This window comes from Rattus norvegicus, chromosome 14, assembly GCF_021556685.1.
Source record: "Rattus norvegicus strain SHRSP/BbbUtx chromosome 14, alternate assembly SHRSP_T2T, whole genome shotgun sequence".
Taxonomy (NCBI): domain Eukaryota; kingdom Metazoa; phylum Chordata; class Mammalia; order Rodentia; family Muridae; genus Rattus; species Rattus norvegicus.
The window spans coordinates 17,603,408-17,629,466 of NC_141547.1; the positions used below are offsets into that span (position 1 = coordinate 17,603,408).

The window sequence follows — 26,059 nt, forward strand, 5'->3', positions numbered from 1 at the left end:
TGCACTGGGCTCTTTAGTTCTGTGTGTTGACTCCACAAAAAGCAGAACTGGCTCAGGAAATAGTGCACTGGGAGGCATAATTCTCTCAAAGTTTTAAGTTCCCGTTTGGTATGTCAGAGTGGGTCTGAGCCGGTGCCCTCCAGATAGTGCTTCCATGCCTGGTCCATTATTGGACCAGTTGAATAGCAACACCTTATTCAAATTATCTGGCTAAATTAGCTCCATTAGCAGGTTTCTATCAGGTCAGGGCCCAATCTCCATTCCACCTTTCCCAGTCTTTTTCTCTCTTTGATACTTTTACCAGGAGGCCAAAGCTCAGGTTGAGAGAAAGGAGGATGCAGGCTTAAGAGGATTGAAAAGGACCTCTCTTTACACATGGTCTCATGACCGCTTCAAGTACTATGCTTAAAGTGAAACTGTAAGGGAGGATTAAGAGCCAGTTGTAGAATAATATGCACAAGCTAAAGCCACGTACACAGTAAAAATTTCACATGGCTATAAATGACTATGTATGTAAACTCATACCCAGTGTTGGATAAGTCTATAAAATTCATAGTCTATATGAGCAACTGATGCCTGGAACAAACAAAAGAGCCTAGCAGTGAAAGTGGCACCTAGATTTTAACACGAATCTTTGACTGTGTGACTCTTAGGGTTCGTCAAATCCAGTGTGCTTCAGTACCCCTCCAGATCACCCAGTTTCTGATTCCAGCAGGGCTTCTCAAGCCTTTCTCCTCTCATCTTGAATTATTTTTTTTCCTCAACTCATCTTACTTTACCAGTTCAACTAGTCACCTTTAAAGCCATTCCTATCTCCTTTGTCCCCAACCCCAACTCATTCCCACCGACAAAGGCAAGCTCTCGTTCAGAATTCCCGTGATGTTGGAACATTGGTTTCTGTGCTCACTGCACATAACTTGGGAGAATATTAACATTTACTTCCATTGTGTTGCCCATATGGAGCTCGTATCTCTGCTGAGATGAAGGGAGGAAACTGAGGGTTTCCCCCAGCCTTAGAGCCTGCTAGGGTGAGACGCGCTGTTGGAAGACAGACTTCTGAACCACAGAGTATATTCTTTCTATTTTTTATTAATTGCGGCACAGAGAAAAGAAGTCAAATGTTCAAAGAAATTTGTGTTCCTTAGGGTGTTGGTTTTACACCAACAGAAGAGATGAGTCCTGAGTCTTCATGTCTTTTTTTCTCAGGGTAGCCTGGAAAACACAAAGAGAAACGGAAGTGTTCTTGGTAAAATGGAATATGTTTTCCAAATCTGTTTCTAGAATGTTGAGTGTCTTAGGTTCTTTTTTGCAATGTTTACTGGCGTAGACAGACTACACATGACCTAGTCTTAGCTGATATTCGTGACTTGGTGGGCAGATGACACACTGATATTTATTGTGACACCCCCCTCTTCATCACTGGTCCCCTCAAGTGTCAAAGTCAGAGGTCTCACCATTTCTGGGCATCTGCTTATTACTTAATTTATTACAAAGGAAAGCTGTCTTCTCAAAATGATGCAAAACTCCCAATTCTTTCTAAAACTGAAGTGATTTTGAAATAGCCTTATAGCTATTGGTTCTTTGCTTAAATAAAAAGTAAGTTTTTGTTTTCATATGGAGACACAATTTTTTACCAAAGTCTTCCATTATCACCCAATTCTTAAAATTCTCTTCCAAAAGACTCCAAACAGAATTGGTCAACATAGCCATGTAGCCATCTATATGTTCAAAGGAGGCTGCTTTGTCATAAGAAGATAAATTCTGTTAAAGTTTAGCATGTGGCACATCAGAAATTTGAAAGCAGATCACTTATGAAACAGAACCCACTGTATCTTCTGGTGAAATGAGTTCACAGAACTATTGGGTCAAACTACATGGAATCATTGATACACAAATGTTTTGACCCAAAAATGTTCATTCATCTGGTTTCAGCTTCATTCAGAGGATACTCTAGGTTGGGCTAACATGGGCGACTCTACATAGTGGTTGCTGTAAGCCAGAGCAAAACCACGATCAACTCTGTGGCTCTTTTGAATTTTTAATTTTGGTGTCTTCTCTCCCTGGTTTGGTTGCCTCTTGTGTAAAGTACATTAACCTAGACCTTTATGTGTTCAGTTTCTTATCTACAAATGGAACCCAAATTGACGACCATACGAGAGGACCTAAGAGTGCCGGCTGGCGCTTATCCATGTGGCTCTTGGCAAATGCTTATCGATCTTGATCGTTTTAGGAAAAATGATTATGATTGTGTTTTAAAATTCCCGAGTATAGTTACCTGAGATGGTTGTGATGTGTTTAGGCTAAGGCTTCTTTGCTTCTAGCAACAAGGTTTGGCCCCTGAACAGGAAAAAATGGTGGATGTTAGAAAAATATTAGCAGGACTATTAGGGTTTGCACTTCCATAGCCATCGGTGATGATACATGGTAAATGCATGTGCCTGGCCTTGCTTAATTACAGTTCCATTGGAATTCTTAAAACAGGCTCTCTGACATCTGTTGTGTCCAAAATAAAAGGATAAACTGTTGTTAGGGCACCGGAGGGAATGTGAAATGATTCAGACATTGAATGGTAAATGTTCTCCATTAGTGTATAAAATAACTCAGTTCAAAAAGTAGCATTTCAGGGCAAGGCTTAAATGAGTTAGCGATTCTGGGCTTTACAAGTATTTCCAACCATGTTCGTATGCGTCACAAATTTGAAACCAAATAGTGATAATAACCATGTAATATGCAGCAGTGTGGTAGAAGATAAAAATTAAGAGCTACGTAAGTCGGTTTCTACTACAGTTGTGTAGCAAACAAAATCTGGATTGATCACATTAACCAGTATGTGAGTTCCGGAGCTCTAAACCTGACCAAGTGCACAGAAAATGGAAGGCTCACAAATCAAAATGGAGAAGACATTTGTTACCTCAGTGGCGAAGCAGTTATCCTTGTCGGCAGCCTTGCAACACTTGTCCACGAATTGTGCGAAGTCACCCATCACCGTCTTCAGCTGATCTTCTGTGGCCTTGGGCTTGTGTTTCACCAGCTCAGCGAGAGCCCTGCAGCAGGACAGAAAGCAAGGACAGCAAGGAGACATTCACTCCGGTGCAGGAAAATAAGACGGGAAGGATGGCGAGGCCACAGTTTAAGGTCCTAAATCTGGGAGCCAAGTAACTTTGGCTTTGAGGAGCGATGCCAGTGCCAACCTTAGGAACCTTCCTTGACGGTGCATTCGAGTTACTGCTTTGTTAGCCATTTTGCCAGGACTAGATCACATAGAATAATCAGTGCCGGTCACGCTGTGTTTTACGTAGTTTCAGGAAATCTCAAGGTAAACTTACGTCTTTGCACTTAATAAATGAATTTTTGCCCCATTTGAAAGTAGTAATGGGGAGGCTGTAGAAACTGACAAGGCAAGCAGGAGGAGATTGCTGGCTCCTCGTGATTGACATCTGTGGTACAAACTACTGGAAAAAGAGCTGTGTAGGGGGTGAGTTCTGTAACTCTGTCTGGGGACCATGGTGACACGTCCCCAAAGGTGATGACAATACCCTGCTACATTCTGTGCTATTGGAGCCTCTCCCTTTGGTGGGGTTCGAGCCCCCTATTGCATTTCCAGCTGTTTCTTATTCTATTCTCAAAAGTCACACCCACGATCTTGTCCAGCCTCTGGCGTGGCTTCTTCGTGGAACATTTTCAGTGAGTTTCTCATACCTTGAAATAAATAGGAGTATGGTTTCCGTGACCAGCATATTTCTACCTATATCCATGAACGAGTGTTTCCGTTTTTCTATTGTGCCTCCCCTAGAATTGTATTCTACTGTGGTTTCTACCCACGGTGATAAAAATAAGTTGAATGAAAGATTTTAATACAAAAAAATTTTCACGTAGACAAAAGAACTTTGACACTTCTTCAACTTAGTGATGCCAGCATCTAAACACTTCTCTTGAAGGACTCTAACCACGGCATCAAAAAAGAAAAATTGTCCAGTTGACGGTTCTCACTGTCAATACATATGCAATATGAAAACAGAGAGATGCGAAAGAATATATCCTCACGTTTGCTTCTTTATCTGCTTCTCCTTGTCTGGGAGTGTGCAGATATCAGAGTGGAAGGTGAAGGTCTCAGCTTTAAACTCTTTGGGGACATATGTCTCGTCAACTGTCAGAGCAGAGAAACATGGCCGTCTTTCCACCAGGGACCCACTACAGCACTTGGTGACCTTCTCGCTCACTGGGGTCTTCTCATGCAGCACACACAGACGGTTCAGGATGGCAGACAGCTAAAGAAGAGACAAGCGGAGAGGGAAGGTCACAAGCATTCCACAAACATCCGCTCTCCGGTGCACTAAAAACTGTCATGTTGGACTAGCCACTATGAAGCGAGCCTTGCCCAGTTTGGTAATTTATATATCTTTGAAACTGCACATGTGAGACTTATTAAAAACTGTTTCAATATCTTAGTTAGATATGGGAGAGAGGGTATGACCCGGATACTATACACACGTAAGCACATATTAGAACCCCCTTGCTCCTGAAAGTTAGATTTATCAAGGTCTGAGGACAACAGCCCGTCCCCTGTTAACTTCGATGTTGTTTAAAAGACTCACATAGTCTTCCACACAGGGCAGTCTCTGAGCTTCAGGAAGGGTACAACACTTGGTGCCCACTCTTCCCAGGTTTCTTGCTGCCTCCACGAGAGTTGGGGTCGACACCTGAGGTGCTTTCTGGGTGTATCGAACCAGAATGCTGTGTAACAAAAAGTTATTACTTACAATAACTTACATGGTTTAATCCAGACAGAAAACTGGCCTGATGTAATATATTTCAAGAAGATTCGCCCAAACCAATTAAGATTTTTCCCCCCACTAATCAAAGTATCTTTACTTCTGGGGTGATAGCATAAAAAAAAAAAAAAAAAAAAAAAAAAAAAAAAAACATAGTACTGGAGGAAGACCTTGTCCTAAGAAACCAGGTGGATGCAAAAACTACTTGGAGCGTAAGATCTTAGTCTTAAATCTGTACTAGAATCACAAGGAAGTATTGTTTCTCTAGCCCGATGGTATTAATGTACTCCATGCTGCTTTAAATAGACTCTGTCACAAACGTACACATACCAGCATTGTGACAAGCTCAAAGGAAGGGGTGAAAAGAGAGATGATTTAATAGAAAGCATGCACCAGTTAAATGAAAGAAAATAATTTCTGCCTGACACGCTATCTAGCAATTGATAACATCTTGCATTTAACAGTGTACCATCAGCAATAAAGGTCAGCGTATTCAGGTATAGAAGTGCCTTCTCCAAACTCCAGAGTTAAAAGAATGCTAATACTGTATATGAAATGAACAAGGACTCACGGGTCTCTTCCAGCATGCTCACTTTACTTCCATAGATAAAGCCCTATGGAATTGGGATACCACTGTGGAAGGCCACTCAGTCTCTATCTCTAGGAGTGAAATTCCATAGGAAGACAAGGACACAACTACATAGGTTTAGATGTAACCCCCAAATTCCAATGTTTTCCCAAATGAACTCTTTATTTGTGTAATATTTCCATATTATCTAAATCTTTTGTTATGTTTTTGTGTTCAGCATTTCTATCAGTTCTTGAGTTTCTGCTGCCTAAGCATGCTTCTCCCTTTTCTACTAAGTATTGTTCTGTTTGCTCATAAACTCCACCTAACCCTTGAAGGACGCTTCCACTTCCAATGTATCAAGATTTGCTGAGTCCTCAAAACGTCTACTCCCAAGAGACCAGTGTTTATATTACACAGGGATACAGTCCTCCTCATCCCTCCAACGAAGTTCCCAGAATTTTTTGATAGATATGGATTATATATAGTGTGTTTTCATTGTGAAATCCATATGCTGGATGGCCTATATAATGTTTTAAATAATTACAAGTTGATCAAGGAAAAAAACTACTCACGCGTTTTGGAATCCATACTCTCCAAGCTTCTCGTAAAGCTCACAGTTAGTTTTGACCAAGTTCTTAGGTTCTTCTACAAGAGGCTGAAATTCTGCAAGCTGCAAGATAAAAGAATTGTGTTTACAGGCCCCTTCCTGAGAGCCCAAAGTAGGTCACTTTGTACTACTGCTGTCCCTCTGTACAAAGACAAGCCAGGAGACCTTTTTGCCACATTTCCCATCTTGCATTTAAATTGTCCCTTTTATTTGCAAGGTCTTTTGGCACAAATCAAATGAGAATCCTCAGGCTCTGGGATTTAATGGCTGTGTTTGAAGCAGGCCACCTGCTGTATTTTCTTGTTGTGTGATTTTTCTTCCCACATCCAAGTTTCAGACTGATCCTGTCTACAACCCTACAGCACTAACTGTCCTCAGCACCAGCACTGGTCTCTTAACCCACTAAGTGGATGAAATCAAAACAGCACCTAGTGCACAGAAGTCCCCTAGATGGTGACCTTCACTTATAGCAATCTCTCCAGTTGGATCTTGAGGTCTCTGAGATATGAGCATCCACCCCAGCCTAAATCACAGAGTGGTGTCTGGTATTCGGGCAGTTTCTTTGTAAAGTCTGACTCCCTTCTGGTCCCAGATGATTCAGAAACCAATATGTGCTGACAGGAGTCCCGACATCCCCACCCACAACAAACCTGCAAACACAACTTCTCATAATACTACTCCAAAACCTTCTCCAAAATGTCATTTAAAGAAGTAGAGTTCTCGAATTCCTTTGAGATATTAATTCTAATAGTTGACAGTATGGTGGGACAGGTTAATGGTCTTTTCAAGCCTAAGTTAAATCAATCACTTTTAATTGGCAATTGAACTTATTCTCTAATTTTATTCTCAGGCGTCTGAAAAAGGGAAGGCTACAACAAAGGTTTTATGTAAGCAAAGATCCCTCCCTCTCTTTGAACCTTCCTTCCCTAGAGTGGTCATTCTAGTTTCCTTATATTTTACCCAAAGAGTTTATCCTGCAATGTTGAAGGAAACTTTAAGAGCTCGAACTTGCCTCTATCTCAAGAAAACATCAGGATTGACCTACGTATCTATGATCATGAATTCATCTCTTCTTTTCTCCTGACAGAAAGCCCCACCAGCACCGTGAGTGTTCCTGGCTCGCGGAAACCTACCACTGTGCCGTAGCAGGCAGGAGGATCGCCTTCAGCACAGCACTTCTCCAGTGTGGCTTCATATTTCTTAGCAAGTCTCAGCAGCAGGGACACGGAGTAATCGGGGTGCCTTCTTGAATATTCATACAAAAACCTAATTGAGGCGAACATAGGCTGAGCTGAATAAGGGGGCGTGTCATAGAGTCCGTGACCAATCTCAATAGAGATTCTCATCCCAGCCACCCTGCGTTGGCACGCAGCAAGGACTAAGCAGCAAAGACGTGGGACCCAGAGAGAATCCTTCCCAGGTTCAGCTCCACCACTGCAAGCTATTTTAGTATTCTGCCTGGGCAACTTACTATCAGAGTGCATCAACCTCTCGGTTAATAGAATGGAAATAAGGATTGCACTTCCTGAAAACATATTGTCATTTGTTATTCGTTGTATCGTGCCTTGCCACACTGTGACATTCCGGTCTTCTCAACCAAGTATGAAAGAACTAAGTGTCATGTGGGTATATATACATACAGAGGGATAGATAGATATCCTTGCTGTCATCCCAGAGATGAATAGATATGGCTCGATAGGTAAGTAGATACATAGGTAATATATTCCTATACATGAGAATTTCAAGAAAAATGCCCATAAGAATGATTAAGTGGCACATACAATTTATATACTCATAGAATATTTCCAGAAATAGTCCTATGAAGTAAAGAACATTGAGTTTATGCTGAATGCGTTATGATTTCATTAAAAAAAAAACTTTGAGTTCCTTAAAATGCTTTTCAAGGAAACTTTAAAGGCTAACACCTGCTAACACCTGGACAAGGAGCCTGGTGTAGCCTCCTACACCACACAGCTTCGCCAAAGCCACGAAGAGAAAGGCATCTACTCACGTGCCCAGGAAGACATCCTTGGCCTCAGCATAGTTCTTACACACTTCCTTATCCTCAACAAAGTCAGCAGCTATTGAGGGCAGATCGGCAGGAATGTTGTCATGTTCTATCTCAGTGAGACACTGGGATTTCTGCAGCACTGGCTTATCACAGCAAGCCTGCAGTTTGCTGGAGATAGTGGCCTGGTTCTCACACATGTACTTGGCAAGTTCCGCCTGTGAGAATGGAAGGCAAAGGTTTCAGAGAAATTCTCTTGGCTACATTTTATCCCCGCACCACTGTTGGGCGGGGATAGCCTATCCATCCTGCTCTGAGCCATTCGCAACCAAAGTGGCTTCTAGAAACACATTCTCAGCCACGAAGTGCTTCAGTACTATGACCAGAACATCCCAATGGGATTTGAGAATGACTGTTCAGAAACAAGGTATGTATTTAGTTAAATGAATTTGTTTTAATTATTTATTAAGTTTATGTCAGAGAGACTGTGATAAATCAGGTCACTTTTTCTATAAAAGTTAGTGCTTTTTTTTTTTTTAAATTCCTCCCAAGTTAAGGGTAGTCATTTTGAAACTAAATAACTCATTAAAATATGAAGTATAATTAAACAACCAGTAATGAGCACAATTACAGGCCTTGCTCATAACACACAAAACATCTGTCTTGAGTTCTCCAGAAGGTTCTATGGCAGAAGAGCATTCTGATGTTTGGTTATATTTTTAATCTTTGGAGAGGGGAGGGAGATAGCAGGACGAGGTGGGAGAAAATGAGATCACAGTGAATTTTTTTATGTGCTTAACGTACACAGTTAATTAGAGGAAAGACTACCGAAGGATAAACACATTTTTAAGAGCCTCTCCACTCTGTGAGATCCCTAGCCCCGTTTCTCTTCCCAAAATCTTAAACATCTTTAAAAAAAAGAAAAAAAAAACTACATCTGTGACTAGTTCCCGTTCATTAACACCTTTCTCAAAGTGTGACTGAAGAAAGGAGTTTTGGATCATTTAATAATTCAGAAAACCTTTTGCTGTTGTTTCTGTTTTCTGTTTTGTTTTTGTTTTTGTTTTTGTTTTTTTCTGGAAAGTGGCACCAACCAAGGAGAGCTTGGCAGATTAACGGTCACACCAGCAGCCATCAGTGATCTCGGGTGAAGCCAAACACTTGCATTCACTGACTGAGCCTGCAATCCCCCTCTTTACCCTGTCATCCGCGCATTCCAACAGGTCGCCGTGACAGCACTCCTTGTTGATTTTGGTGAGGTCTGTTGCCAATTTGGTGATTTCTGCGAACTCAGCATTGGGGAATCGCTGGCTCATACGAGCTACTGCCCTGAAAAAGGAAAAAAGAAACCCCATCAAGGAATTATTATCATAGTGTATTTGGAGGAAAGCAGTAAAAAAGGCGCCACTTATAACAAGTTCGAAATTTGTTATAAACTGGTTTTGAAGTTAAAACCCGACTTAAGTGATCAAATTATAAAAATCCACTAGTTCTTGCAATGCTAGCCTGGCATGATAGTTATGGTTTTCTTTAGTGGATCTATCTACTAAAAGAATGGGGGCGGTCCATGGAAAGGTAAGGCCTCATTAAATGAAAAACAGAGATTTTCCCCAAAGGGGCATCAGCCAAGTGTTAAGGCCTTATCTGACTTCCGTTTTTTGGCTTGACCTGGTCTTAGCATTGTGACCACCAGCAACCTGCTTAGCTTTTAGAGTGTTACAACGGGCAGAATCAAAGGATCTGGGAGATTAAGTTACATAATGGCATGAAAGCATTTTCTCATCTGGAACTGAAGATTCGTCATCTTTCCTCACAAGACATAGTTCTCTGAATTCTAAAGTTCCTGATGGGGGAAACAAAATTCTTAACTTCCAGAGAGCTTAGAGAGTTCTAACCATGCATCCTCCCGCCAAGAAACTGTTCCGGCAGACAGCCTCTAAGTTCTATGGCACAAGCCAAGACTCTCATTCCAAGATCATTTTCAGTTCCTTAACTCCAATAAAGAGACTCCTTTGCAAGAGCCAGTCACGGCCTGCACAACAGTGTATTGTTTGATACTGAAGTTGCCTCGTGTGTTGATTTGGTTGGCTGTGATAATTCGGATAGTAGGAATGACTTCGTGAGGATAATTGTGCTGACGGTTTCCAGAGAACCCACACGACGACGTCATCTCCTCGTTCTTTTCTATTACGTTGATTCATTAACGACTAACAGGTGAGGCGCTAGAAAGGCAAGCATGTCTTTCTTGCCTTCTACATTAAAGAATACACCCCAGGCTCAGCTACAGCATATAGAAGCAAAGAGAGTATCAAACAGAAACATGAGATTAAGAACACAGTTGGGGGGTTGGGGATTTAGCTCAGTGGTAGAGCACTTGCCCAGCAAGCGCAAGGCCCTGGGTTCAGTCCCCAGCTCAGAGAAAAAAAAAAAAGTTAAAAAAAAAAACACAGTTGGAGTTGTAATAAAATTCAAAGTAATAACTCCAGCTTCTTTGATGGCTAAATTCAATTATCAGGACATAAAACAGTCACTTTTAGCCTGGGAGAACACAACTTAAGTAAATTAATCACCTTGACTACATTCCTTAAGCTTTGAAAATGAGTCCCAGTCTTTATAAGCAAATGAGATTTTAAATACCTGTCTTCTTTTAGGAAAAAAACAAAAGTCTTCTAAATTCTTTGATAATTTAAAATAAAGCATGAGACAAAAATGTCAACTTACTACTATTAATCCGATTTCACCTCTATCGTCTTTTCATAAAGTGCCTTATAAAGGCACAGCCTTTTGGATTGGACAGCTATCATCAGAAAGATGTGGACTGTGATATTAAAGAAAATTCATATACCAGGCTTTGAAGGCTCTCTCTCCAAATCTCTGCATACTGGAGCACTTCATCCTCTGACGGACAGCTGCGACCAGTGCTTTCTCTTTCACGGCATCAAGCTACCAAAAGAAATCCAGTTGAAAAAATTGGAAAGGTTATTTTTACACACACACACACACACACAGAGAGAGAGAGAGAGAGAGAGAGAGAGAGAGAGAGAGAGAGAGAGAGGCCCCTTTCAAAGTTCCCCACAGCCCTGTGCCAAAACAATTGGTTTGGGTGGGGAGGAGTTGAAATCCTGTGCATGCTAGGTAAGAATTCTACCATTAGTTGTACCTTCCATTCAAGTGAAAATTTAAAAAGATAATTTATATCTCAATTCACAATAGTCCCTTTTAGCAAATAATTATTTTGATACCTAAAGGAAAAGAAAATCGATCTGTTCTTAGCATCTAGGAAAAGCACCTTGGAGACATTGCCAAGGGAGGAGTACCCTGTCCTAGGCGATGCCCTGGGACCTATGCCTGTACTGACTTTTTAATTTTGTGACTAATTCATTGCAGTCCTTCCTCCATCAACTTTCATAAAATCAGTAAGTGCCTCTACAAACCAAATGATGCGTAACAAATATTTATGGAAGGAAAGAAGGAATTTCAACTTCTGGCCTCAGTAAAAATTCTCTGCTTTGAATTTTAACTCCAGTAAAATGTCTCAGAGAAAGTTAAAAAGATAAAAGCCAAAACAAGCAAACAGAAAACCCTAGACACCTCTGCACAATTTGACAAAGAACATTCTACTGCACACATCATTACCATAAAGAATGAAAGGACAAGGAACACATATACAAGAATTCCCTCTCTCAGACCACTGCTACATTTTGGAAGGTATGAGAACAAAAATCCACTGGTAACTTAAGAGGGAAGAGACGTTTCATTCAGAAAATCGAGTCTCCTGAATCTAGCCATAAGATTGGAGGTTGGACTACGAGGCAGATATTTCTTGCGTCTTTCCAGGGATTACCTTCGGTGTCAGGCAGGCTGCTTTGTCAGACTCTGTGCAGCACTGGGTCAGAACCTCATTGTATTTCTCAGCATAGTAAAGGAGTTCTGGGGCATAGAAATAAGGATGTCTCCTGGCAACTTCATGCAAATAGCTGAATTATGGGAAGAGGAAGAAGAAGAACATAGGCAGTCATTTCCCACAGCACAGAACACTACGGAAATTATTAAAGTCAACCCATACCTTCGCATATATGTGGAATTTGTAATTGGCCAGTTTCACTCAGTGTGGCTACCCGGGAGTGATGGTCTTTGTCTCTTGTTAAGTGAGAAAAGAGAGGGGTGTGTGTTTGTGTGTGTGTGTGTGTGTATCTGTGTCTGTGTGTGTCTGTATCTGTGTGTGTCTGTGTGTGTGTCTGTGTGTGTGTCTGTGTGTGTGTCTGTGTGTGTGTCTGTGTGTGTGTCTGTGTCTGTGTGTGTCTGTATCTGTGTGTGTCTGTGTGTGTGTGTGTCTGTGTGTGGGTATGTGTGTGTCTGTGAATGTTAACATGTGTGCATTTTTGGTAAGTAGTTAAATTTAGGTGATGTAATGTTGCTGACTAAACTGAAATTGATCCAGAGAACATGACCAACACACACACACACACACACACACACACACACATGCACGCACGCACACATGCACACACACACGCACACACACGCACACGCATTCACACAAACACCTTCAGAGTATTCAGAATATTTTGCAATTTCTCAGTCTCAGAATATTTCACACAGGTCCTATCTGTTTTCCAGTTCAAAACGTCATTGTTTGATTGTCGCCGTGTAGAGCTTTGTGGTATCAGATATTATGTTTTTAGAATTCATTCCAATGCATCCCCAGGCTCAGTGTTGGGGTTTCCATGACTGCCAGCCTAAGTGCTACCGGCTAAGCTATTGCCCCATTTTTATCTTCAAGCATAGATGTCTGGGTACTCACTGTCCCAGAAAGCTGGTAGGGTTCTCCTGGAAGGAGGTGCACATGGCCTCAGCCTCCGGCCTCTGGAAGGGTGGCAGGTTGGGGTTGTCATCCTTGTGCTGCAGGAAACACTCGTTTCTTTCGGGCTCTTGTTTTGCACAGCAGTCAGCCAGTTCACCGTAGTTGTCACGAAGCTTTGGAATGGCGCATAACTTGTCTCCGAAGAGAGTGTGCTAAGTGGAAGACAGAAAGGGTCAGATCCCTGCCGGTGCCCGACTTCCTCTATAGCCAAAGGTCAGCGTCGAAACCAAATGTGCTGATAAAGCTCGGTTAAGAAAACATGTACCTTGCATGTACGTACATAGAGGATATGCACCTATATTGAAACATCAACAACACCTTGGACTGTATATAGTTTTTGTGGTCTTTGCATGCACTTAAAACAAATTTAAGCAGAAAAAAATGTTAATGAAATGTTACTTTTTTCTTACTCCTGCAGACATACCCTTTGATGTATAAGTTACTTTTTAAAGTCATGAAGCAAAAGGAAATCATAAAGAAATCTCCCTTCGCTTGCCTTCCTTTGACTTGCCTATTTCTGCGTAACTTTCTTGAGAGTCAAGCACCGCAGTATTGTGTGTGGTGGATAAAACAGAGAAGCAAAGAGCTAACGGCGTTGAGGAAGGTTGCCTTCCGTGTTTTCTATCTGGCACTAAATCTAGGAGCAAAGTCACTATAATTAAAAGGAGAAAAAAAAGCCATGGGGAGCGACATGTTCACACAACTCGCGGGCTCCGCTCCTCTGGGAGAAGCCTAAGTTTTTACTACAGTCCGTGTAAAACTTCGGAATAACACCATCTACTTTTAGTAGTCGTTAAAAATGCAGATCTCCTCTCTATTCTAGAAATATCCCCCTCAAAGGACTTCATTTTTAAAATATTTCTTTCCTTCCTCACTAATTTTATTGTAGAAATCATTCAACGTCATAGAAATTTTACTGAACTGTCAATTGCATATTTTTTTTAGGAATACCGAGGTACAACTGTACTGTTTCCTGTGATGTGTTAACAGCACGCTGAGAGGGAAAGATAACCAACATGGAGGTAAGAAGAAAGAGGGTGGAGGTCATTCAAACATGGCCGCCCACAGATTATGTGCCCAGAAGAGCTCAGACCTCCAGTTTTGAAGCCCATTGGTATTGGGTACACAGTTGGTGCACTCTTCCTCAAAGAAGGCAATTTCTCCTACTCTCAGCATTCTTTGGTTGCCTATAGCTTTGTTCTTGTGGTCTTTCCCTCATCCTCCTTGGCATGTGTATCGTCACTGTCACTCTCAAGGTCACATTTAGTCATATTAGTGAGACTTTGTGAGTGTAGCTTCTGCAATTACTAGGAAAAGGAGTCTCGTAGGAAAATTCCCATGGCCCTGGCTTTACCAATCCCTCTGCCCCTCTTCCACAGTGTTCCCTGGGCCTTAAGTGTGAGAGACGTGATTTGCTTTCCTTTGAAAAACTCGGAATTACAAAAGGCAGAAAAGTAGATCCTCAGAAATCAGAATGTACTCACAATGGACTTGTCACAGTTTTCGGCATTCTCATCAGCGACACATGTTTTTGCAAAGTCTGTTACTTCCTGCACCAATTTGATATGCTCTTCATATGGGCATTTCTGGAGATACTGGGAAAAGGCAATCAGGACTCTGAAAGACAGGCAGAAAGCAAACCTCAGTAGGAGGCAGGTGGCTCTCCTAAACAGCATATTGTGCATGTGTATACTTCCATATTTTGTATGTCTTTTGTACAACTATCTAGAAAGCCTATTCCAGTCAGCTACTCTCTGAGGCATAACCTGGAACATATGTCTTTCTAAGCAAAGGGAATATGGGTTTCTACCATGCTGGAGTGCATATTTGTGTCAATAGATCCGTGAACATGAGACAGAGGAGCAAATTACTCCCTAAATATATCCATTGTCAAAGCTAGACAGTATGCAAGTCCTTTGAGTTATTTCTTTTCTAATCCATGTACCTCTGTTAGTTGAAATGCATGACACTATTGACATTTTAAAAAATAAATTGCTCGTTTTTTACTACATTAAAACCTTATTAAGGTTGGAGATGTGAGTTGAGTATAGACCACTTACTTCCCATGTGTAAGGTCCCAGTACTACAGAAAGACAAAATAATGCTCTCAAGATAGTGTGAGCTTGCTGCATAGAGCTGCTAAGTGAGCTGCCCCCTAAAAACTATATTTCATAGACCTTTCCAGAAATAAAAATAAGATTCCAGACTTAACAAGTTCGATGTAGGCTCCAGATTCCCTCTCCAGGAAAGGAGCTACTAGCCATACGTGGCTAGATACATTTAATTGAAGTTAGATATCATTTGAACGTGTACTTCTCAGTTACACTTGCCATGCGCTAAGTGCTTAACAGCCTGGTGTCCTCTGGCTGCCATCTTGCTCAGCACAGATCCACAGAATTCCTGTCGGTGCACTCATTTCTATTCCACAGTGCTGCTCTACAATTTGCACACTCAAAGTGGGAAAGGGTTTCTAGAACCTGAACTAATACTATCCAAAACATTAAGTGGACTTTCAGCCTCTTAACTTACAGGCCTTTGAAATGCTGTTCTCCTAAGTCCTTAAACCGATGGGCGATCTCACTCTTGTCTGTGGGAATGGGGGAGAGAAAAAACCACAAAACATATTTAAATATTGAAGACATCAAATTACAACACGCTGCTTTTCACCCTTCTCTTCACTCACTTAAACTATTCCCTGAAGTTCCCAGCCTCCAATCGGTACAGGAAAATCGGAAGACGGCAATTCCTTTCGACTACATTCAGAGTTTTATTCTTTCACCGAAACTATTATTTTTAAAGACTCATTAAGTGCTTATAACTTTGCATTCAAACCCAAGACGGAATGTTTCAGTCATGTTTGTAAATGTCTACTAAGGCAATAGTAAATAAGAAATAAAAGTAAATATAAGTGGAAACTCCATTCGTAAAATTACTAATACAGGCTATGCGTGTTTAGTATAGCTAGGTAGAGCAGGCAGGCCCTTTGAAACTAGTGAGTTCAGCTGTATCTGACATAGTTCAAATCATTCTACCTAGCATTTTATTTTAATTAAAAGAAATTTTAAAACTAATCTTTCAAAGTCCCCCCATTATTGTCATCGGAGTTATCTAAAATACATTAATATAACCACATAAGGATTCTCAGATGCAAATGTAATAATAATAATAATAATAATAATAATAATAATAATGGTGATATTAATCATCACCAAAGGAAAATTTAAGTAATTTTGAAATACCTGGCTTCCGTTACTACGAAAAATAAAAGTAGAGATGAGAAAACATAGAATGCTTACGTGCTTCTCGGCGAAACACACCCCTGGAAAAGGCAGAACCGGAGATGAAGAGGAGGAGGAGAAAGGTTACCCACTTCATTGTGCCAGAGGCTAGTGGGGTTGACAGGAAAGGTGGTCTGTGTGCAGAGAAACTCGCTCTAATATACTTCTCTAACCAATAACTGTAGATCATTAACCACACTAACCTTTCATTTCATTGGTTCCTACCCCATTACAAAATCATACCATCCTTGCCAAAAAGAAAAAAAAAAGTTGTTTAACTAAATCCCTTGCGTATGTTTGCCATCTGAAGCTCCCCCAACCCCCCAAAGGCTTTGTCAATTCATTAAAGTTATGTAAAACATCAAATTTTACATAAGAGTTTAATCTCTCTGTCTCCCATTTGGGCATTTCAGTTTGCAGGGAAGCAGGGCACATTTGAAAAGCTGAGTTGCAAGGTTTGTTCTTCCCAAATATGTTTCTATGTAGAGGCCGTGAAGACTTCGTGTGAGGAAGGGGGAGTTGACTCGGGCTTCCAAGTCTTCCTCATCTTTTTAAAGTTAGGATCTTCTAGAAAGCTTACAGTGTCTCAAGTGTGAACTGGGAGGAAGCCAGAGCGATAAAAACAAGTGTGGAGGACTCTCAGAAGTCTTGTGTCCTCACCCCATACTCAGGCTATGTGTGAAACGGGTCTGAGGTGTTTTAGAGGAGACACTAGTAGAGCAGGCACAGTAATGATGGTCCTCACCTTTGCAACCTATTTCCTCTGACACCACAGGCTGATAATTAGTAGCAGACCAGTTATCTCACTTAACCTAAAAGGATGAGTCGTCTGTCAAGACCTCATCCCAATCACCCCATGGTTCCAATATATACTGGGACTACTCAGTGACCAAAAAAAGCATTCTTCTTCATATCTATACAATGAGAGAAATCTAGTTTCTAGGACCTCATCTTAAGTCCTCATCTTCAGGAAGGTATACAAGTCCTGCAATCCAACACAAGAGGAAATGCATAATGAAGGAGGAGGGAGAAGTGTTTCCTAGCTTGTTTTATGACTCAATAGTCCAGAAATGAAATAACAACAGACTAGTCCCTGAAGACACAGGTGATCAGAACGTAAAAAAGTAAAAATGTCTACCTCTAGAATTACTTCCACTGGGGGCAGAAGTGGAGGACAGAATTAAGCCAAAACCTCATAGTGGAAATGGAAAAAAAAAAAAAACTAAACGGAAAAGATGGTTCTTTCTTGGATAAATTCCTCCGTAAACTTCCTAGAAAGAGTGGTCAGTATTTGTTTGAAGACAGTAGCCATGCCTAGTCCTGTCCTTGTGTGGATCTGGATAAACGCAAACAAGTAGGCAATGCTTAAGTCCTTGAAGGTATTTGTATTATTCTCACAAATGCTACATATTTATGTATAATATTGCATTATTAACTCAGGCTTTCATCACCCACACATGCACTATGGTCATATATTTTTGTTTGACAATTGAGTGAAAAAATCATCTGTGTGTCCATTTTGTATTTAAATTGTAGGATAATCATAAATGCCAAAGTCTAAGTAAAAGTCGTCACAATGGAGTAGGATCTTGAGCTGGTTTAGTGACTGTTGAAGCTCCAATAATTTTAAGACATAAATTACCAGCAACTGAGCCTCTCCTCGGCAGTCCTAATTCAATGTCTTACACGGGCATATTCTAATTAATCTTCAGCAGCCAAGAATTAAAGTGCTTAACTCTTGACACAATCTCCATGCTTACAGTTCATCTCAATTGAAAAGAAATGCTTAAACAGTTCCATTTGATAAAGAGGAATTTATACTCTGCTGAAACTCCTGGCATTCATCCTATACGTATATTCTATCCTGAGAGGAATGAAGCCACATTATTGTTAGTTACTTCTAAGCATCCTGTTTTTCAAGCTTTTAAACTAGATGGTTAGTTAGCCTTCAGAAGAAGTTGGCAGGAGCATAAACGCAAAAGTTAAACTAGGAGTTTAGTTTCTGAATAGAAAATAGCTGGGATGATCATTTCTTGTGCTTGTAGGGGGGCTTTAAAACTAGAGAGTAGCTGAGATCATTTGTTGTTTGGAAAACACAATCCTATTTTCATCATCTAGAAGGGAACAACAACAACAACACACACACACATACACACCACACACACACACACACATACACACCACACACACACACACCACACGCCACACACACATACACACACACACACATACACACACACACACACACACAAATACCTGCATTATTAGCTGTTTGCTGTTTTCTTTGTTTTGTTTTTATTTCTTTTGCATTCGTTTTGATAGGATTCTCTCTCTCTCTCCCCCCACCCCCTTCCTATTTCTGGAACATCTCTAACTTCTTTCAAGTCATCCTGGCCATCAGACAATCTTGGTCTAGCCTGCACGCTTCTTCCCCATGATCCTATACTACTTCTGAATATCTTCTTGAAAGTAAAATGTGTCCAGAAAAATAAACAACGGTGTCCAATAATGTTATCAGAATTTCACCTCAGATTTTCTAGAAATAGTGACTTGACCTCTGTCCATTCGAAAATATAGAAAGTTTGATTTACTTTTGAAGAAACATGAGGACACAAAGTCTTTTGTCCACATCTTACTGATAGTTCAGTGGGCATATGCAGATCCCTCCTAAACTGAAGGGTCCGAAATGTTTGATAAAAAATTAGTTTGGGAAGAGGAAGATCATTAAGCATCAAACTCAACAATTGAAACATAATTAGCAACTTAAATTCTCATTCTATTTGAAAAATGTATTTCCCAACAAAAGTCAAAAATCATTTTCTAATGCAAATAAACACTGTAATTCAAACATTAACTGTTCCTCATCGTTCCCATGTGTAAGCCTTCCATGCTCCCAAACTATATCCACTAGAAATATTGAGAATATAGAATGTGCCCAAAGTTTCCTTGGAGATAAGAGTTTACACCACAAAAACTTAACACTGTTCACCACCGAGTGTGTTTTTCAGTGAGGCAGCAACTGGCCCCCTGATAGAAACAACGCCATGAGAGACCTTCAAGTAACAACCAACTGAGGTGAGGAATCCAGAAACTCCTGGCTCTTAGATTGCTCAATCTTTCTGATCAAGTTCACAGAAAAACCAGCGGTGGAAAGGTCTGAGTTCACAATCGATGGGTCTGGGCTGGAACATTGATCCTCGTAACAGGTTATTCCTAAACACCTGGTGCCTCAAAGAAAATTTCCAAACCGCCCAAATGCAAGCATCAACTGTGGAGATCCCTCGTCTCTGTGAAGTTCCGGGTATTGAACCCAGAGCCTCATGCCAGGCCAAGCAAGGGCTCAACCACTGGGCTATGACTCTAGCCCCTTCCTTAAGTGTTGGGACTCTGGAGATGGTGTCCTTCAGACCGTGCCTTACGGCGACAGATCCATTTTAACAATGCTATATTGATACCACATAGAGCAGAAATCGTCTTAAGATCGTGACCTACTGTGTAGACAAGGAGACCGAACAGTACTAGCATGAAGGAGGTGACTTGAGCAGGTGGTTTATCGTTGACGACATGGTTTCACCTTTTGGAGAGGGACTGAAACAGTTAGAAGCATGTTTGTAAAGGGGATGCCTAGAATGGGCCGTGGGCCTGTCAGAACTAGAGCGATCAAAGGAAAAAAAAAATCTGTACGTATTGAATAATGTAACACCAAACTCTATCGCCCCCTTAAGGCCAGTCAAAAGCAGACAAAGATTTTTTTTTAAATATGGGATGAATTTAGTAACATGCTTTCTGTGGTTAGATTCAATCAGTTAAATGAAGACCCGGGCTCTTCTCTCTGGGATACTGTGGGGGTAGAGAGCCCAGCATCTTTTGGAGATAAGAACAATACACATCACCTATGTATGGAAACTCTAAAAAGTGAGTCAGGACCTTCTCTCTGAGAAGCCTGATAGAGGACACGGGGGTATAGAAAATGGACTCCTTTATTCCTCGAGACCCCTTTACTTCTGCTTCCGGGTCATATATACATGCATGATTTTATATATCTGCCCCAAATCTCGGAAGCACAAGTGAGAGAAAACACAGGATATCTGTCGTTGTTAGGCTGACTTAATTTACTTAATAGGGTTGCTTCCAGTCGTAGCCAAGATCTTAACAAGGACATAGTTTTGTCCTTTAGAGCTGAAAAGAATCTACTGGGTGACTGTCCCTCGTTTTCCTTCTCCATTTTCTCTGCTGACAGACACTGAGGCCAGTCTGGACACTCAGCTAATGTCAACAGTGCTGCAGAACACAGGGATGTGCACGTATCTCTGGGGTATTGATTTGGGATCTCTGTACTCAGTGTCTTGGAGCACAGACCCACTTCACGTTCCCTCTGGCTGTGCACGAGGGCTCCCTGATGACCACATCCACACAGAGTGTGCTGTTGTTTTCTTAATGACTGCCATTCAGGTTTTATAGCAAGAGCTCTGATCCATGCGTAGTTGGTTCTTTTAGAGAAAGGAATCTAGTTCATTCTTTTGCAAGTTAATATTAATTTTCCCAGCAGCATTTGTTGCAGACATTTCTCCAACACACACACACACACACACACACACACACACACACACACAAACCAGGTGGCTGTAGCTGTAAAGGTTTACAACTAGGTCTTTAATTCTGTTGCATGGATCTATGTTTCTGATTTTATTCTGGTACTATGCTGGGAGTTTGGGAAGGGGGTTATTTGTTTAATTTTACTATGGTTTTGAATAACTTTAAATCATCTGCAAAAAATACTTACAGCATTATTCAGTTTATCCAATATGAACTTTACTCCCAAGAGTCTTTGTGCTTCCAAATGGGTTTTAAGATTGTCTGTGTTTCTGCGCAGAGTGATGCTGGAGTTCTGATGAGGATTACGTGGTTGCTTCTGGTAGTGTAGACAGTTTCACAATATTAATTCTTCCAATCCATAAGTGTAGAGGGTTTTCTTCTTCTAGTCTCTTTTTTTGTTTTTTCAGTGTTTTGAACTTTTCATTGTAAGAGTATCTCATTTCCTTGGTTAGATTTATTCCAAGGTAATTTTTTAAGGCAACTGAGAATGGGGTTCTTCTGGTTTTATTTGCATGTTATTTGCACACAGGCAGACTACTGGTGATGGTTGATCAATCATCTGTCTGGCACCTTCCTGAAAGTGTCGTAGTCTTCAGGGTCTTCTGTATCTAGGGTCATATCCGCACACAGGGAGAGTTTAGTGTCTTTTCATATCCATATCCTCCACGTCCCCCCCCCCTTTTTTTTGTTTTATTGCTTTGGCTGAATTTCAAGCACTGTGCTGAATAGGAGTGAGTCAGGGGACACCGCTGTCTTGCTTCTTGCTTTAGTAGAAATGCTTTGTGCTTTCCCTCCTAATTCAGCGTGTTTTCCTGATATTGTTAGAAGAGTGTCCGTCACATTTTGAAGCTGCGTTTGATAATTAAGAAAAAACAAATGTTGAAGTCAGTGTTTGGGGTTGTATTTTTTGGTATGAAATTCTCTGAGCATTTGTATGTCGTTACTGTGCTGTACTTGATGCTCTGTGAAATAAACTTTCACCCCGTTTTTGCTTGACTAACCACAATGCATTATTATGCACAGATTATGCTAGATTTCTTTGACTGAGCTACGTAATAATTATACTAGTGAATGCCTTATTTTTTTATCCAGAACTTTGAGACTTGCCCAGAGTGTGCGTATATGGTAGGTACCAAGTAATATGAAAGGTTGTGCTGGAGTGATGTAAAGCTATTTATATATCAATGTGCACAACATGAAGAACATCACCTTTCTTGATTTTATGTTTGTCTGTACCCATAAAGCCAAAACTTTGCTGCTATATTTCGGTCTCTTTAATTTTCTGCATATGACTGTTAAACAGATATAACAGAACAGAATTATATAATAGGATAAATGCTTAGATTTAAATAACTTTATATATTACTCTTAAACATATGTGTGTGTGTGTGTGTGTGTGTGTGTGTGTGTAGGTATGGGCATGTGTATGTGTGTATATGTGTGTGTATGAGTGTGTATGTGAGTTTATGTCTGTACATCTGCATATGTGTATATGTGTGTATGTGTATACATGTGGAATGTGTATAAGTGTGTATATGTGTGTATGTATGTGTATGTGGGTATGTGTGTATGTATGTGTGTATGTGTGTATGTGTGTGTGTGTGTGTGTGTGTGTGTGTGTGTAGGTATGGGCATATGTATGTGTGTATATGTGTGTGTATGAGTGTGTATGTGTGTTTATGTCTGTACATCTGCATATGTGTATATGTGTGTATGTGTATACATGTGGAATGTGTATAAGTGTGTATATGTGTGTATGTAGGTGTATGTGGGTATGTGTGCATGTATGTGTGTATGTGTATATGTGTATGTGTGTATGTGTGTATGTGTGTATATTCATGTTTCTATGTGTGTATGTGTGTGTAATTGTATGTATGCATGCATGTATGTGTATGTATATGTCTATGTATGTGTGTATATATGTGTGTATATGTCTGTATTGTATATATGTATACACGTATGTGTGTGTATGTGTAGTTTTTACCACCTAGTACCCTCTCACATGCCTCCTTTCTCCTGCTGAAAACAGAGTCTTGGAGGTGAAATTTTGGCTGGCTGGCAAGTGTCAGGGGCTTGCCAGCACCTTGTCTGCATTCTATCTGCCGTGGCTCCCTCCCTCCTTGGGTTCTCCTCCCCTCATTGTTCCTCTGTGGTTACACTTCTACCCTTTTTTTTATGATTTCTACTAAGATTAGAAAATGTGAGCAGAGAAAAGTCTTGGTGAGGGGGACAGCAGCCGTGAGAGAACCAGGAACTGCCGTAGTAAATCAGGAAGGCTGAGTTCTTCTCATTTTGATGTCATAGGAATCGTTAAAGTGAAGAAAACGCTTAGTTCAATGATGACACAGAATATTTAATTTTTGGCCAGAAAAAATAAAATGAAATGAAATTGCCAAAGAGTACCCACTGTGGAGTTCTAGTTTAGAGAATAACCTGCTGTCCTCGATGACTGTGCCCTGGCATGGTTGCGTAATTGAGAATGGTCAAAGGCTGCGTGTCTACCCACAACGTATGAGGGTTTCTACCAAGCAAAGCACTCCATGACTTTAATGGACATCATTACCCACTTATTTGGGTCATTTTGACTTACTAATGTTACAGGAAAATTTTTATTTAAAGAAAAAGAAAAATGTCCAGGTAGGCAGGGGCTACATTTTGAAGCTATCAATCAAAGCACTGCGTGTATAGTGGAGTACAGTGCTAGTCAGACTGAGCAGTTGTCCAAGGATGGCCATGCTGGGTACAGGCAGCCTAGGCTAACACGCTCCTGAACCCCCTTTTGCTTTGCTATCCAACTCACCACAAGTACTTTTGTTGGTAGATATTATCTTCTCTACTACAAATATTCTGTACCCGTGGAGCCATGTTTTGAAATGCTGGATGTGGTGACACGGGCCTATAATCCTGACACTCAGCCAGCCTGGGCTACATGAGACCCTGCTATAAACAAACAATGACTTAAAAACGAGGAGGAATGGGGGAAGAGAAAAACAGAAAGAGAATGCATTTTGAAAACATTTTACATAACAGGTTTATGCCCATTTAAACTACATTTCTTTTCATTAAAGCACTCTTGAGTATATATTAGATGCACAGGAAATTGCTGTTTTTGGTTTGTTTGATCTGTTCAACCTCTTTTACCATAGTCCCAGTGACAAAAAAAATATGCACTTTTCTGTCCTTCCTTCTTGCTAGATCGAGCCCCTGGAATTCTTGCCTGTGCCACTCAAATTGTCTATTATCTTTCCGGTGTCTTAGTTACTGACTGCAGCTTAATTCAGCTAAGTTTCAGTTTCTTGCTACAGCCCTGGACCTGCAGGTCTGTTATTGTCTCCGGGCCGTGCAAATCAAGTGGGATAAAATTATCCCTGAGGTCCTTCCTCCTTGAACTGCTATGATTACGTGCTTCCCATGGGACGTGTGACAGTCTGATGGAGTGAGAAGGTGTCCTCAAAGGCAGGAGAGGATAACATGAAGGATTCCAAGTTGGAGAACTAGTTCAAGCCAAACTGTATTGCTGCTTCCCAGGCATTCTTCATTATCCGAATCAGCTTAATATTTCTTAAGAAATTAAAAGACGGCTAAGGTTGTCCAAACCGTATTAATGAGACGCTTTTCCATAATTAATGTTTATCCAATTAAAGGAAACTACAGAGAATGCCTGAATGCTCACCTCTTTGTCATAGATCAATGAGTAGAGCACATGACGTGGAAATGACAGTGATTCTGCTTATAATTATTGTGCAGATAGAATTCATCCCTAAGTAAATACACTTCTGCACATCTGCTCACCTTCTGCATATTCTCCAAACACAATCCAAAATTATTTTCTGAAAGATTAAAGCCACAAAGCCGAAGTTTTATGTTCTCTTACAAAACATAGATTGTAGCCAGGCAGTGGTGGCACATGCCTTTAACCCTAGCACTTGAAAAGCAGAGGCAGGCAGATCTCTGAGTTCAAGACCAACATGGTTTACCCAGCAAGGTCCAGGACAAAGCTACACAGAAAAACTGTATCTCAAAAATATAGACAAAAGCTTCATTGTATAGCTAAAATAATCTTATGTTGAAATTTGTACAGCTCTACTTGAGGATATTTCCATTAAAGGGTAATATGTGATTATGATCACTTCTGAAACTTTAAAATGTATTGTTTTGTAATCTCCTGGTTCCAGTACTTTCCTAACATTTTCTAACCTATCACTCAGCTAAAACTTAAAATATTTAAGTCCTAAAGTTCCAATGAGTTTTGCAAAAAACAATCTATGAATGGGATTACAATGAGAAATGGGGTTTCTGATCCCGAATCACTTGTGAATTTTACACAAATCAAATAAATGATTGCCTGTGGTCTTTTTTTTTTAGAGTATTACAGATAGATTCATTTATAGCATAATTATAGTAAGCTGTATAATACAAATGTTTAAAGATGATTGTCAAATACTATTGGGTATATAAGAACTGAATTGTTCAAATTGACTTTTTATGATATTGAGATAGATTGAAACACCTTTATTAAATTAATATATATGAATTTGAAGTTTTTTTTTTTCAAAAAAAATTTCAGTGAGTAACAACTGTGACAAAAGTGTGTATCCAAATAGAATGAAAAACTAATGTCGATAACTTCTGACCCTGGTGTATTCATTCCCAGACATGCCTGATTCGTGGCTGTGACAGCTCCAGTCTTAACACCAAGACTCTAAATAAACAGCCAAAATGTGTACGCTTGCCGTTTCAATAGTTTTAATCTTCGTATCTATACTCTTTCTACAGCCGCATACTAAAAGTATGAAAGTTAGCCTTTTCCCATTGCTTTAGAGGCAGATGGCTGTATTGATCAGTCCAAACTTCTCTCTGCAGGAACAAGGAAAACCGGCCAAGGTAAACTCATCAGGGACGATGTATTTAAGAACAAACATTCCCCGCTATCAGCAAGCACAGTATCCTGCTGACAGAGCAGGAGGCACAAAGTAACGTCTCGTTCCTATGTTAAGTAGTGTCACCTCATGCTCAACGGATACTGAGTGGCTGCTGTAACACGGGTTGTTTTCCGGACTGTGAGGATCCAAGAAAATGAAAATAATTAAGGTGGAACGTTGCTCGGTGTTAGGCACGCAGAATGTGCTATGTAGCTCGGATGGTAGAGGGGAGGTCCTAAACCAAAAGAGCAAGCTCGTAGTGCCTAGAGACGTGTGGGTTGCCACCTACCCCTTTAGCTACCCACGTGACTCGAACGACTATAAAATTTAGGATCTGCTTTCCCTGGACGAATTTGTGCTTGCGGAGCAATGGCGGTAGGGGGCGGGGTCAGGTGGAAAACTGCGCTGAGCAGGCAGAAAGCAGAGGGAAGCAGACGCTGG

At 40.6% G+C, this 26,059-nt stretch overlaps 1 protein-coding gene across 3 annotated transcripts in view; it reads right to left on the bottom strand.

Moving 5' to 3' along the window:
• Positions 1 to 1,069: 1,069 nt before the first annotated feature.
• Positions 1,070 to 26,059, bottom strand: part of Alb (albumin) — a 43,729-nt gene continuing 18,739 nt past the window's right edge. Inside the window, exons 1-15 of one of the 3 annotated variants that reach the window (XM_087582264.1) lie at positions 16,079 to 16,219; positions 15,352 to 15,478; positions 14,307 to 14,439; positions 12,763 to 12,974; positions 11,803 to 11,935; positions 10,804 to 10,901; positions 9,158 to 9,287; positions 7,962 to 8,176; positions 7,084 to 7,216; positions 5,916 to 6,013; positions 4,596 to 4,734; positions 4,045 to 4,268; positions 2,912 to 3,044; positions 2,276 to 2,337; positions 1,070 to 1,212 (exon numbers count right to left, since the gene is read on the bottom strand). In XM_087582264.1, coding sequence (XP_087438390.1) covers positions 2,296 to 2,337; positions 2,912 to 3,044; positions 4,045 to 4,268; positions 4,596 to 4,734; positions 5,916 to 6,013; positions 7,084 to 7,216; positions 7,962 to 8,176; positions 9,158 to 9,287; positions 10,804 to 10,901; positions 11,803 to 11,935; positions 12,763 to 12,974; positions 14,307 to 14,439; positions 15,352 to 15,464 — 1,803 coding nt within the window. In that variant the 5' untranslated portion in view covers positions 15,465 to 15,478; positions 16,079 to 16,219 and the 3' untranslated portion in view covers positions 1,070 to 1,212; positions 2,276 to 2,295. 3 annotated transcript variants of the gene reach the window in all.